Genomic DNA, 14,225 nt, shown 5'->3' with positions numbered 1-14,225 from the left:
GAAGAGAGAAAAAGAGATAGAAAGTGTCTTTAAAAAAATAATTGCTGAAAACTTCCCCAAAGTGGGGAAGGAAATAGTCTATCAGACCACGGAAGCCCACAGATCTCCCAACACAAGGGACATAAGGAGGACAAGTGCATGACATATAATAATTAAAATGGCAAAGATCAAGGACAAGGACAGAGTATTAAAGGCAGCCAGACAGAGAGAAAAGATCGCCTACAAAGGAAAACCCATCAGGCTATCATCAGACTTCTCAACAAAAACCTTACAGGCCAGAAGAGAATGGCATGGTATAGTTAATGCAATGAAACAGAAGGGCCTTGAACCAAGAATACTGTATCCAGTATGATTATCATTTAAATATGAAGGAGGGATTCAACAATTCCCAGAAAAGCATAAGTTGAGGGAATTTGCCTCTGACAAACCACCTCTACAGGATATTTTGAAGGGACTGCTCTAGATGGAAGCACTCCTAAGACTAAATAGTTGTAACCAGAGAAAATAAAATCACAGCAAAGAAAGCAGACCAAGCAAATACTAACTAAAGGCAAGAAATAAAATGAACTATCCACAAAAACAGTCAAAGGAAACTCAAAAGACTACAGAATAAAACACCTAACCTATAAAGAATGGAGGAGGAAGAATAAGAAGGGAGAGAAATAATCATCAGACTGTGTTTATAGTAGCTTAATAAGAGAGGTAAGTTAGACAGTTAGAATGTAAGGAAGCTACACTTGAACCTTTGTTAACCATGAATCCAAAGCCTGCAATGGCAATAAGTACATACGTGTCAATAACTACCCTCAATGTAAATGGTCTGAATGCACCAATCAAAAGACATAGAGTCGGTGAATGGATTAAAAAGCAAGACCAGTTTATATGATGCCTACAAGAGACTCACTTCAAACCCAAAGACATACACAGACTGAAAGTCAAGGGATGGAAAAGATATTTCATGCAACTAACAGGGAGAAAAAAAGCAGGAGTTGCAGTACTTATATCAGACAAAATAGACTTCAAAACCAAGAAAGTCACAAGAGACAAAGAAGGACATAACATAATGATAAAGGGGGCCATCCAACAAGAGGATATAACTAATATAAATATATATGAACCCAACATAGGATCACCTACATATGTGAAACAAATACTAACAGAATTTTAGTTCTATTTCTTAGGAAAGAGAATGCAATGCATTCGTTTTAGGAGACTTTAACACACCACTCACTCCAAAGGACAGATCAACCAGACAGAAAATAAGTAAGGACACAGAGGCATTGAACATCACACTAGAAAAGATGGACCTAACAGACATCTACAGAACTCTACACCCAAAAGCAGCAGGATACACATTCTTCTCCAGTGCACATGGAACATTTTCCAGAATAGACTACATACTAGGCCACAAAAAGAGCCTCAGTAAATTCAAGAAGATTGAAATTGTACCAGTAAACTTCTCAGATCACAAAGGTATGAAACTAGAAATAAATTACACAAATAAAATGAAAAAGCCCAAAAACAAATGGAGGCTTAATAATATGCTCCTAAATAATCAATGGATCAATGACCAAATATAAACAGAGATCAAGCAATATTTGGACACAAATGACAACAATAGTTCAACACCACAAAACCTGTAGGATGCAGTGAAGACCACGTTAAGAGGGAAATATATTGCCATACAGGCCTACCTCAGGAAAGAAGAACAATCCCAAATGAACAGTCTAAACTCACAATTTATGAAACTAGAAAAGGAAGAACAAATGAGGCCCAGAGTCAGCAGAAGGAGGGACATAATAAAGATTAAAGCAGAAATAAAATAAACTTGAGAAGAATAAAACAAAGGAAAGATCAATGAAAGCAGGAGCTAATTTTTTGAAAAAATTAACAGAATAGATAAACCCCTAGCCAGACTTATCAAGAATAAAAGAGAGTCTACACACATAAACAAGACTCAGAAATGAGAAAGGAAACTTTACTATGGACACCACAGAAATAAAAAGAATTATGAAAGAATACTATGAAAAATTATAATGGTAACAAACTGGATAACCTAGAAGAAATGGACAACTTTCTAGAAAAATACAACCTTCCAAGGCTGACCCAGGAAGAAACAGAAAATCTGAACAGACCAATGATGAGCACCAAAATTTAATTGGTAATCGAAAACCTACCTAAGAACAAAACCCTTTGACCAGATGGTTTCACTACTGAATTTTATCAAACATTTAATGAAGACCTAATACCCATCCTCCTTAAAGTTTTCCAAAAAGTAGAAGAGGAGGGAAGACTCTCAAACTCATTCTATGAGGCCAACATCACTCTAATACCAAAACCAGGCAAAGACACCACAATAAAAGAAAATTGCAGACCAATATCCCTAATGAACATAGATGTAAAAGTACTCAACAAAATATTAGCAAACAGAATTCAAAACTACATCAAAAAGATCATCCATCATGATCAAGCAGGATTTATTCCAGGGATGCAAGGATGGTACAACATTCAAAAATCCATCAACATCATCCACCACATCAACAAAAAGGACAAAAACCACACAATCATCTCCAGAGATGCTGAAAAAGCATTTGACAAAATTCAACATCCATTCATGATAAGAACTCTCAACAAAATGGGTATAGAGGGCAAGTACCTCAACATAATAAAGTCTATATATGACAAACCCACAGCCAACATTACACTTAACAGTGAGAAGCTGAAAGCTTTTCCTTTAAGATTGCAAACAAGGATGCCCAATCTCCCCACTTTTATTCAACATAGTTCTAGAGATACTAGCCACGGTAATCAAACAAAACAAAGAAAAGGCATCCAGATTGTCAAGAAGAAGTCAAACTGTCCCTGTTTGCAGATGACATGATATTGTACATAAAAAACTCTAAAGAATCCACTCCAAAACAACTGGATCTAATACCTAAATTCAGCAAAGTTGCGGGACACAAAATCAATACACAGAAATCTGTTGCATTCTTATACACCAATGATGAACTAGCAGAGAGAGAAATCAGGAAAACAATTCCATTCACAATTGCATCAAAAAGAATAAAATACCTAGGAATAAACCTAGCCAAGGAAGTGAAAGACCTATACCCTGTAAACTATAAGACACTCCTAAGAGAAATTAAAGAGGATGCTAACAAATGGAACTTCACCCCATCCTCATGGATAGGAAGAATTAATATTGTCAAAATGGCCATCCTGCCTAAAGCAATCTACAGATTCAATGAAATCTCTATCAAAATACCAACAGCATTATTCAATGAACTAGAGCAAATAGTTCTAAAATTCATGTGGAATGACAAAATACCCCAAATAGCCAAAGCAATCCTGAGAAGGAAGAATAAAGCAAGGGGAATTATACTCCCCAACTTCAAGCTCTACTACAAAGCCACAGTAATCAAGACAATTTGGTACTTGTACAAGAACAGACCCATAGGCCAATGGAACAGACTAGAGAGCCCAGATATAAACCAAAGTATATATGGTCAATTAATAAATTGATAAAGGAGCCATGGACATACAATGGGGAAATGACAGCCTCTACAACAACTGATGTTGGCAAAACTGGACAGCTACATGTAAGAGAATGAAACTGGATTATTGTCTAAGCCCATACACAAAAGTAAACTCAGAATGGATCAAAGACCTGAATGTAAGTCATGAAACCATATAACTCATAGGAAAAACCATAAGCAAAAATCTCTTGAACATAAATATGAGCAACTTCTTCATGAACATATCTCCCTGGGTAAGGGAAACAAAAGCAAAAATGAACAAGTGGGACGATATCAAACTAAAAAGCCTCTGTACAGCAAAGGACACCATCAGTAGAACAAAAAGACATCCTACTGTATGGGAGAATACATTCATAAATGACATATCCAATGAGGGATTAACATCCAAATTATATAAAGAGCTCACACACCTCAACAAACAAAAAGCAAATAAGCCAATTAAAAAATGGGCAGAGGAGCTGAACAGACACTTCTCCAAAGAAGAAATTCAGATGGCCAACAGACACATGAAAAGAGGCTCTACATCGCTAATCATCAGAGAAATGCAAATTAAAACCACAATGAGATATCACTGCCCACCAGTAAGGATGGCCACCACCCAAAAGACAAGCAACAACAAATGTTGGCAAGGATGTGGAGAAAGGGAACCCTCCTACACTGCTGGTGGGAATGTAAATTAGTTCAACCATTGTGGAAAGCAGCATGGAGGTTCCTCAAAAAACTCAAAACAGAAATACCATTTGACCCAGGAATTCCAGTCCTAAGAATTTACCCTAAGAATGCAGCAGACCAGTTTGAAAAAGACATATGCACCCCTATGTTTATTGCAGCACTATTTACCATAGCCAAGAAATGGAAGCAACCTAAGTGTCTAGCAGTAGATGAATGGATAAAGATGATGTGGTACATATACACAATGGAATAGTATTCAGCCATAAGAAGAAAACAAATACTATCATTTGCAACAACATGGATGGAGCCAGAGGGTATGCTCAGTGAAATAAGGCAGGCAGAGAAAGGTAAGCCTGAAATGATTTCACTCATCTGTGGAGTATAAGAACAAAGCAAAAACTAAAGGGACAAAACAGTAGCAGACTCACAGAACCCAAGAATGGACTAACAGTTACCAAAGGGAAAGGGACTGGAGAGGATGGGTGGAAGGAAGGGACAAGGGGGAAAAGGGGCATTACAATTAGCAGACATAATGTAGTGGCGGGGGGACACGGGAAAGACAGTATATACAGAGAAGACAAGTAGTGATTCTATAGCATCTTACTAGGCTGATGGACAGTGAGTAATGGGGTATGTGGTGGGGACTTGATGATGGGGGGAGTCTAGTAACCATAATGTTGTTCAAGTAATTGTAGATTAATGATAGCAATATTAAAAAAATAAAATAAAATAAATTTAAAAAAAAGAATAGGGGGGAGAAAAGAAGATACCAAAACACAGATAATACTTCTGATTATATCAAAATTAAGTAGTTTCATGATGCAAAAGAAATCATAAATATAAGATAAGACAAGCCACTGCCTGAAGGAACATATTTACAACATATATCTGACAAAGGATTAATATCAAGAAGTCATGAAAAATCACTATGGTCATACCTGTAAATCCAGTTATTAGTAATGTTCACAACGTTCCTGTAATCTCAATTGCAACATCCCATTGTCTGACCATTGTCTCCTACCTCCAGTTCACATCACCTAACACCCAATGCCAACAATTCTTTGATCCCACCAGGTCGTACAGTCCATTGACTCTTTCACCTTTCACCATACTTCCTTACTGTTCACTCCATGCATACAGATTCAATTCCCTTGCATCATCTCCCGTTTGTATTCATCCAACACAATTCTACCCCTAGCTAAAACTTAACTCTCCACCCACCTTATACCTATACCCACTGAACATGACTGGAGGAAATAACATAGTCATGCTCACTGGTCTCACTGTAAATTCATGATCACTAATTTCAAGTGAGCCATCAGGGATGCCCGACAGTTCTACTATATTGACCTTACACTATACCCAGCTCCCAAGATGACTATTGCACAACTGCTCTCTCCTCAAACCTTGTCTAATATCTCCACCCCATCCTCACTCCCAGCTGATGTTCCCACTTCCTATTTCTCTAAGAGAAAGAAAAGCAACAAGAGACAACTCTCATCTGTTACTGCCACATCTACCACACCTATGCCTGCATATTCTTCTTCCTTAATTCTATGAACAAACTATGACAACCCTTCATTTGCCTAAGATCTCATCAGCTCCCTGCTCCTGCACTTCTGGCCTCTGTCTCTCCTGTTTCATTACTGTCAGCCTGCAATATCCTGTTACTTCTCACATTATTTTTTCTTTTTTTTCTTTTTTTTTATTTTGGTATCATTAATCTACAATTACAGAAAGAACATTATGTTTACTAGGTTCCCCCTTCACCAAGCCCCCCCCCACATACCCCTTCACAGTCACTGTCTATCTGCATAGTAAGATGCTGTAAAATCACTACTTGTCTTCTCTGTGTTGTACAGCCCTCCCCGTGTCCCCCACGCACTATACATGCTAATTGTAATGCCCTCTTTCTTTTTCCCCACCCTTACCCCTCCCTTCCCACCCATCATCCCCATCCCTTACCCTTTGGTAACTATTAGTCCATTCTTGGGTTCTGTGATTCTGCTGCTGTTTTGTTCCTTCAGTTTTCCTTTGTTCTTATACTCCACATATGAGTGAAATCATTTGGTACTTGTCCTTCTCCACTTGGCTTATTTCACTGAGCATAATACCCTCCAGCTCCATCCATGTTGTTGTGAATGGTAGGATCTGTTTTTTTTGTATGGCTGCGTAATATTCCATTGTGTATATGTACCACATCTTTGTTATCCATTCATCTACTGATGGACATTTAGGTTGCTTCCATATCTTGGCTATTGTAAACAGTGCAGCGATAAACATAGGGGTGCATCTGTCTTTTTCAAACTGGAGTGCTGCATTCTTAGGGTAAATTCCTAGAAGTGGAATTCCTGGGTCAAATGGTATTTATATTTTGAGCATTCTGAGGAACCTCCCTACTGCTTTCCACAGTGGTTGAACTAGTTTACATCCCCACCAGCAGTGTAGGAGGGTTCCCTTTTCTCCACAACCTCGCCAACATTTGTTGTTGTTTGTCTTTTTGATGATGGCGATCCTTACTTGTGTGAGGTGATATCTCATTGTGGTTTTAATTTGCATTTCTATGATGATTAGTGATGTGGAGCATCTTTTCATGTGCCTGTTGGCCATATGGATTTCTTCTTTAGAGAACTGTCTTTTCAGCTCCTCTGCCCATTTTTTAATTGGATTATTTGCTTTTTGTTTGTTGAGGCGTGTGAGCTCCTTATATATTTTGGATGTCAATCCTTTATCGGATCTGTCATTTATGAATATGTTCTCCCATACTGTAGGATGCTTTTTTGTTCTATTGGTGGTGTCCTTTGCTGTACAGAAGCTTTTTAGCTTGATATAGTCCCACTTGTTCATTTTTGCCTTTGTTTCCCTTGCCCAGGGAGATAGGTTTATGAAGAAGTCACTCATGTACATGTCCATGAAATTTTTTCCTATGTTTTTTTCTAAGAGTTTTATGGTTTCATGACTTATATTCAGGTCTTTGATCCATTTGCAGTTTACTTTTGTGTATGGGGTTAGACAGTGATCCAGTTTCATTCTCTTACATGTAGCTGTCCAGTTTTGCCAGCAACATCTGTTGAAGAGACTGTCATTTCCCCCATTGTATGTCCATGGCTCCTTTATCAAATATTAATTGGCCCATATATGTTTGGATTAAAGTCTGGATTCTCTTTTCTGTTCCATTGGTCTGTGGCTCTGTTCTTGTGCCAGTACCAAATTGTCTTGATTACTGTGGCTTCGTAGTATAGCTTGAAGTTGGTGAGCAAGATCCCCCCCACCACCACTGTATTCTTCCTTCTCAGGATTGCTTTGGCTATTCGGGGTCTTTGGTGGTTCCATATGAATTTTTGAACTATTTGTTCCAGTTCATTGAAGAATGCTGTTGGTAATTTGATAGGGATTGCATCGAATCTGTATATTGCTTTGGGCAGGATGGCCATTTTGATAATATTAATTCTTCCTACCCAGGAGCATGGAATGAGTTTCCATTTGCTAGTGTCCTCTTTAATTTCTCTTAAGACTGTCTTGTGGTTTTCTGAGTATAGGTATTTCACTTCCTTGGTTAGGTTTATTCCTAGGTATTTTATTCTTTTCAATGCTATTGTGAATGGAATTGTTTTCCTGATTTCTCTTTCTATTAGTTCATTGTTAGTGTATAGGAAAGCTACAGATTTCTGTGTGTTAATTTTGTATCCTGCAACTTTGCTGAATTCCGATATTAGTTCTAGTAATTTCAGAGTGGAGTCTTTAGGGTTTTTTATGTATAATATGTCATCTGCAAATAGTGACAGTTTGACTTCTTCTTTATCAATCTGGATTCCTTGTATTTCTTTGTTTTGTCTAATTGCCATGGCTAGGACCTCCAGTACCACGTTGAATAACAGTGGGGATAGTGGGCATCCCTGTCTTGTTCCCGATCTCAGAGGAAAAGCTTTCAGTCTCTCGCTGTTCAGTATGATGTTAGCTGTGGGTTTATCATATATGGCCTTTATTATGTTGAGGTTCTTGCCCTCTATGCCCATTTTGTTGAGAGTTTTTATCATGAATGGATGTTGAATTTTGTCGAATGCTTTTTTGGCATCTATGGAGATGATCGGGTGGTTTTTGTCCTTTTTGTTGATGTGGTGGATGATGTCGATGGATTTTCGAATGTTGTACCATCCTTGCATCCCTGGGATGAATCCCACTTGGTCATGTTGTATGATCCTCTTGATGTATTTTTGAATTCGGTTTGCTAATATTTTGTTGAGTATTTTTGCATCTACATTCATCAGGGATATTGGTCTGTAGTTGTCTTTGTTGGTGGGGTCTTTGCCTTGTTTTGGTATTAGGGTGATGTTGGTTTTATAGAATGAGTTTGGGAGCATTTCCTCCTCTTCTATTTTTTGGAAAACTTTAAGGAGAATGGGTGTTATGTCTTCTCTGTATGTTTGATAAAATTTCGAGGTAAATCCATCTGGCCCAGGGGTTTTGTTCTTGGGTAGTTTTTTTTATTACCGATTCAATTTCATTGCTGGTAATTGGTCTGTTTAGATATTCTGTTTCTTTCTGGGTCAGTCTTGGAAGGTTGTATTTTTCTAAGAAGTTGTCCATTTCTCCTAGGTTTTCCATCTTGTTAGCATATAGGTTTTCATAGTATTCTCTAATAATTCTTTGTATTTCTGTGGGGTCCGTTGTGATTTTTCCTTTCTCGTTTCTAATTCTGTTGATGTGTGTTGACTCTCTTTTTCTCTTAATAAGTCTGGCTAGAGGCTTATCTATTTTGTTTATTTTCTCAAAGAACCAGCTCTTGGTTTCATTGATTTTTGCTATTGTTTTATTCTTCTCAATTTTGTTTATTTCTTCTCTGATCTTTATTATGTCCCCCCATCTGCTGACCTTAGGCCTCATTTGTTCTTCTTTTTCCAATTTTGATAATTGTGACATTAGACTATTCATTCGGGATTGTTCTTCCTTCTTTAAATATGCCTGGATTGCTATATACTTTCCTCTTAAGACTGCTTTTGCTGCGTCCCACAGAAGTTGGGGCTTTGTGTTATTGTTGTCATTTGTTTCCATATATTGCTGGATCTCCATTTTAATTTGGTCATTGATCCATTGATTATTTAGGAGCATGTTGTTAAGCCTCCATGTGTTTGTGAGCCTTTTTGCTGTATTTGTACAATTTACTTCTCATTTTGTACCTTTGTGGTCTGAAAAGTTGGCTGGTAGGATTTCAATCTTTTGGAATTTACTGAGGTTCTTTTTGTGGCCTAGTATGTGGTCTATTCTGGAGAATGTTCCATGTGCACTTGAGAAGAATATGTATCCTGTTGCTTTTGGTTGTAGAGTTCTATAGATGTCTATTAAGTACATCTGTTCTAGCATGTTGTTCAGTGCCTCTGTGTCCTTACTTATTTTCTGACTGGTGGATCTGTCCTTTGGGGTGAGTGTTGTGTTAAAGTCTTCCAAAATGAATGCATTGCATTCTATTTCCTCCTTTAATTCTGTTAGTATTTGTTTCACATATATTGGTGCTCCTGTATTGGGTGCATATATGTTTATAATGGTTATATCCTCTTGTTGGACTGAACCCTTTATCATTATGTAATGTCCTTCTTTATCTTGTTACTTTCTTTATTTTGAGGTCTATTTTGTCTGATACTAGTATTGCAACACCTGCTTTTTTCTCTCTGTTGCTTGCATGATATATCTTTCTCCAACCCTTGACTTTTAGTCTGTGCTTGTCTTTGGGTTTGAGGTGAGTCTCTTGTAAGCAGCATATAGATGGGTCTTGCTTTTTTATCCATTCTATCAATCTGTGTCTTTTGATTGGTGCATTCAGTCCATTTACATTTAGGGTGATTATTGAAAGATATGTGCTTATTGCCATTGCAGGCTTTAGATTTGTGGTTACCAAAGGTTCAAGGTTAGCTTGTTTACTACCTTACTGTCTGACCTCACTTGCTTATTGAGCTGTTATAAACACAGTCTGATGATTATTTCTTTCCCTTCTTTTTCCTCCTCCTCCATTCTTCATATGTTGGGTGTTTTGCTCTGTGCTCTTTTTAGGAGTGCTCCCATCTAGAGCAGTCCCTCTAAGATACCCTGTAGAGGTGGTTTGTGGGAGGCAAATTCCCTCAACTTTTGCTTGTCTGTGGATTGTTTAAACCCTCCTTCATATTTAAATGATAATCGTGCTGGATACAGTATCCTTGGTTCAAGGCCCTTCTGTTTCAATGCATTAAATATATCATGCCATTCTCTTCTGGCCTGTAAGGTTTCTGTTGTTAAGTCTGATGATAACCTGATGGGTTTTCCTTTGTAGATGACCTTTTTACTTTCTCTGGCTGCCTTTAATACTATGTCCCTGTCCTTGATCTTTGCCATTTTAATTATTATGTGTCTTGGTGTTGACCTCTTTGCATCCCATCTCTCGGGAGTTTTGTGTGCCTCCGTAGTCTGAGCAACTATTTCCTCCCCCAGTTTGGGGAAGTTCTCAGCAATTATTTCTTCAAAGACACTTTCTATCCTTTTTTCTCTCTCTTCTTCCTCTGGTACCCCTATAATGTGGATATTGTTCCTTTTGGATTGGTCACACAATTCTCTTAATATTGTTTCATTCCTGGAGATCCTTTTATCTCTCTCTGCATCAGCTTCTATGCATTCCTGTTCTCTGGTTTCTATTCCATCAATGGCCTCTTGCATCTTATCCATTCTGCTTATAAATCCTTCCAGAGTTTGTTTCACTTCTGTAATCTCCCTCCGGACATCTGTGATCTCCCTCCAGACGTCTGTACTCTCCCTCCGGACTTCATCCCTTAGCTCTTGCATATTTCTCTGCAGCTCTGGCAGCATGTTTATGATTTTTATTTTGAATTATTTTTCAGGGAGACTGGTTAGGTCTGCCTCTGCAGATCCTTTCTCAGGTGTAACTATCTTGGTCTGGACCAGATTTTTTTGCCTTTTCATGGTGATTGCAGTGGGTGTAGGCAGGTTTTGGGTGTGTCAGCTGGGAGAAGAAAGTCCTTTCCTGCTTGCTGGATGCCTTGCCCTTCTCTGCTGCCTGTGATGGCTATCTGCACTCCTGGAGCAGCCACCAGGTTAATCTCCTAAACTGCTGTGGGCAGGGTGTCTGTCAGAGCAGCGCGGAGCCCTGCGGGGAGTGGCAGGCACACCAGGTACGCTCCTCCGTGCTAGCGGTGACCCTGCCGGGCAGCTGTGTAGCAGCAGTGGCCTTTGGGTCCAGCCCGGGCGGCTGTGCGTTGGGCTGGGATTCCGGTCGGCTCCTGGAAGTGCGCCTGCTCCCTCTGGCTCTGCTGCTGGTGCACGCGGGGCTTTTCTGCGCAGGCTTCTACCGGGCTCTGGCTTCACTGCCGCCGGTGCGCGCGAGCCACGCCAGTCTCACCACTGCAGGCTAGCCTTGTGGAGCACGGATCTGCTCTTGGTTCCTTCTAGCGCTTCTGCCCCCAGCACATGCTCCCACTCTCCTGCTACTGGGCCTGTGTGTCAGGGTCCGCACCAGTTGGAGGAACAACTGGCAGGCTTCCTAGTCCTGTGAGGGGTTTCAGAGCTGCATTGCCTCTGTTAAGGGCGCCTAAGTTTCCCCAGTACTCCCAGCTGCCGGGACAACTTCGTCCAGCTATGGGGTCCCTGTCTCTTTAAGACTTGCAGAAAGCACTCGCTTTTCTTTTGTCTCAGGGGCGCCAGTTGTGGGGACCTGCCCCCAGGTTTTGCTTTTCCATTTCTCTAATATCCGGCACCCCATGCACCTTATGTCTGCATTCTGGGTGCGGATTTCTAGAGCTGGTTGTTTAGCAGTCCTGGGCTTTCACTCCCTCCCAATTCTGACTCCTTTCTTCCCGCCGGGTTTTGCAGTGGGGGAGCATTCAGGTCCCACCTGGCCGTGGCTTGTATCTTACCCCCTTCGTGTGATGCTGAGTTCTCGCAGATGTAGATGTATCCTGGCTGTTGTACTGCATCCACTGGTGTCTCTTTTAAGAATAGTTGTATTTATTGTATTTTCATAAATATATATGTTTTGGGGAGGAGATTTCCTCTTAACTACTCATGCAGCCATCTTCCCGTGATCCTACTTCTCACATTTTATAAACAACAAAAACCTCTCTCCTCACCACATCCCCCCAACACCAAATATCAACCCATTTCTCCACACTGTTTTAAGAAAAACACTCTAAAATAATTTTTATACTTGTAGTTGCCAATTCACTTCTGCCCCTGCCCCAACCTTGTTTAAAGTCAGTGAATTATAGATTTGCTGTGAAAAACAGTGTCCCTTGACTCCTTTCCCTATATCCCCCAAACTCAAAGCTTTTGCCTTCCATTCTTTTAGCTGACTCCTTTGGAATTTAATAACATGTTTATTTGAATTTTAAGAACATGTTTGTATGGTTAATTCTTGAACTTTATTTCAGTTTTTATAATTTTCAGTCTATGGAACATGAATATTTAGCTCTTTTCCCCAAACCTCCCTCTCATAAAAAGAATTTAGCCAGAAGTTTTTATATAGGCTTATAATCATTGTCTTTTAACTTGAATGTTTAGTACTTTTACATTTAATATAACTACTAAAGCTATCCAGATATAAGTCTCCCACCCTATCTTGTATTTAAGTGTGCTATCACTTTTGTGTTTCATTCCCACCTTTCTTGCCTTTTGTGGATTGATTTCTTAATTAAGTCATATTTTTCCCTGTACTAGTTTGGTATTGGTACTATGTAATCATGTTCCTATTTTCATAATTAGTTCTTCTACTAGTTTGTAGTTAATGCTTATAAGTATAAATATAATATTACCTAATCTATCAGTAAACTAGAATGACTAATCTAGCAATGTCTCAGTGTATCAATGGCTCAAGTTAATCAATAGCTTTACCTTTCTCTCAGGCAATATAGAGACCTCAGAACATTTGAAATACATTTACCTCTCCTGATTTATGCTATTATTATCAATTATTTTAATTGTATTTTAGTTGTGTTTTCTCATTATTAGGCATCATTATTTTTGTTATGTGCACTTAAGATGTACCTATTTTATTATTTTATTTGCTCATTATTCCTTCACAAATCTCATATTTCTCATCCAGAAGTCACTTTTGCCTAAAGAGATTCTTAAATTAAAAAAAAAAAATTGAACTCTTTTCATTTTAAAATTCCATTTTTATTTTTCTTTTGAAAATCTTTTTTTTTTCATCCTTATTCTTTTACTGGCAATTGATTTGAGCACATTGAAGATACCATTTCACCTGCTTCAGTCTTCCATTATTTTTATTGAGAATTTAGTTGTTAATCTAATTGTCACTGATTTTTTTTTCTCCAGCATATCTAATGTTTTTTAGTCTTTGGTGTTCTGTAGTTTCACTGTGATACTTAGGTGTGAATTTCTTTTTATCTATTATTGGACCTCTTGAATTTGTGGATTAGTGCCTTTTATCAGTTCTGGCAAATTCCCAGGTAGTATCTCTTCAAACACTGTTTCTGCACCATTCTCTTTTTTTCTCTTCTTCCAGAACTCCAATTAAACATATATTGGATTTTCTCATTCTATTCTCTATGTCCCTTAATCTCTTTTCCTTATTTTCTCTTCTTTTGTTGTTCTGTGATACATTATATGTAATTCTTCTAACCTATCTTCCAATTCAGTAGTACCCATACCGTACTTCTTGGTCCAATAGCATAAGCATTACCTGGGAGTTTGTTAGAACTAAAGAACTCTGGCCCCATAATAGGTCAACTTTAATGTGCTCACAAATTACCTAGAGATTTATTAAAATTCTGTTTCTGATTTGTAGGTCTGGAGTGGGACCCAGGATTCTGCATTTGCAACAGGCTACCAGGACATGCCGAGGCTGACGGAACGAGGCCCTCACTTTGAGAAGATTCTAGTTCACTCAGACAATCAACAGCTCTGTATATTCTGCTATTAAATCCATTCATTGAATTTTTTATTTTGATATTTTTCTTATTTCTAGAAGTTCTCTCTAGTTCTTTTTCAAATTTTCTAGGTCATTTTGTACAGTTTCCT

At 38.6% G+C, this 14,225-nt stretch overlaps 1 protein-coding gene across 1 annotated transcript in view; it reads right to left on the bottom strand.

Annotated features, from left to right (window-relative positions):
* The window catches only part of CDNF (cerebral dopamine neurotrophic factor), a 59,769-nt gene extending 45,845 nt beyond the window's left edge, over positions 1-13,924 (bottom strand). The window contains 1 exon segment of the mRNA XM_037001655.2: positions 13,856-13,924. Coding sequence (XP_036857550.1) covers positions 13,856-13,924 — 69 coding nt within the window.
* Between the last annotated feature and the right edge of the window lie 301 nt (positions 13,925-14,225).

Source organism: Manis javanica, chromosome 2 (genome assembly GCF_040802235.1).
Source record: "Manis javanica isolate MJ-LG chromosome 2, MJ_LKY, whole genome shotgun sequence".
In the NCBI taxonomy this organism is placed as follows: domain Eukaryota; kingdom Metazoa; phylum Chordata; class Mammalia; order Pholidota; family Manidae; genus Manis; species Manis javanica.
This window is presented reverse-complemented; position numbering and strand designations above follow the sequence as displayed.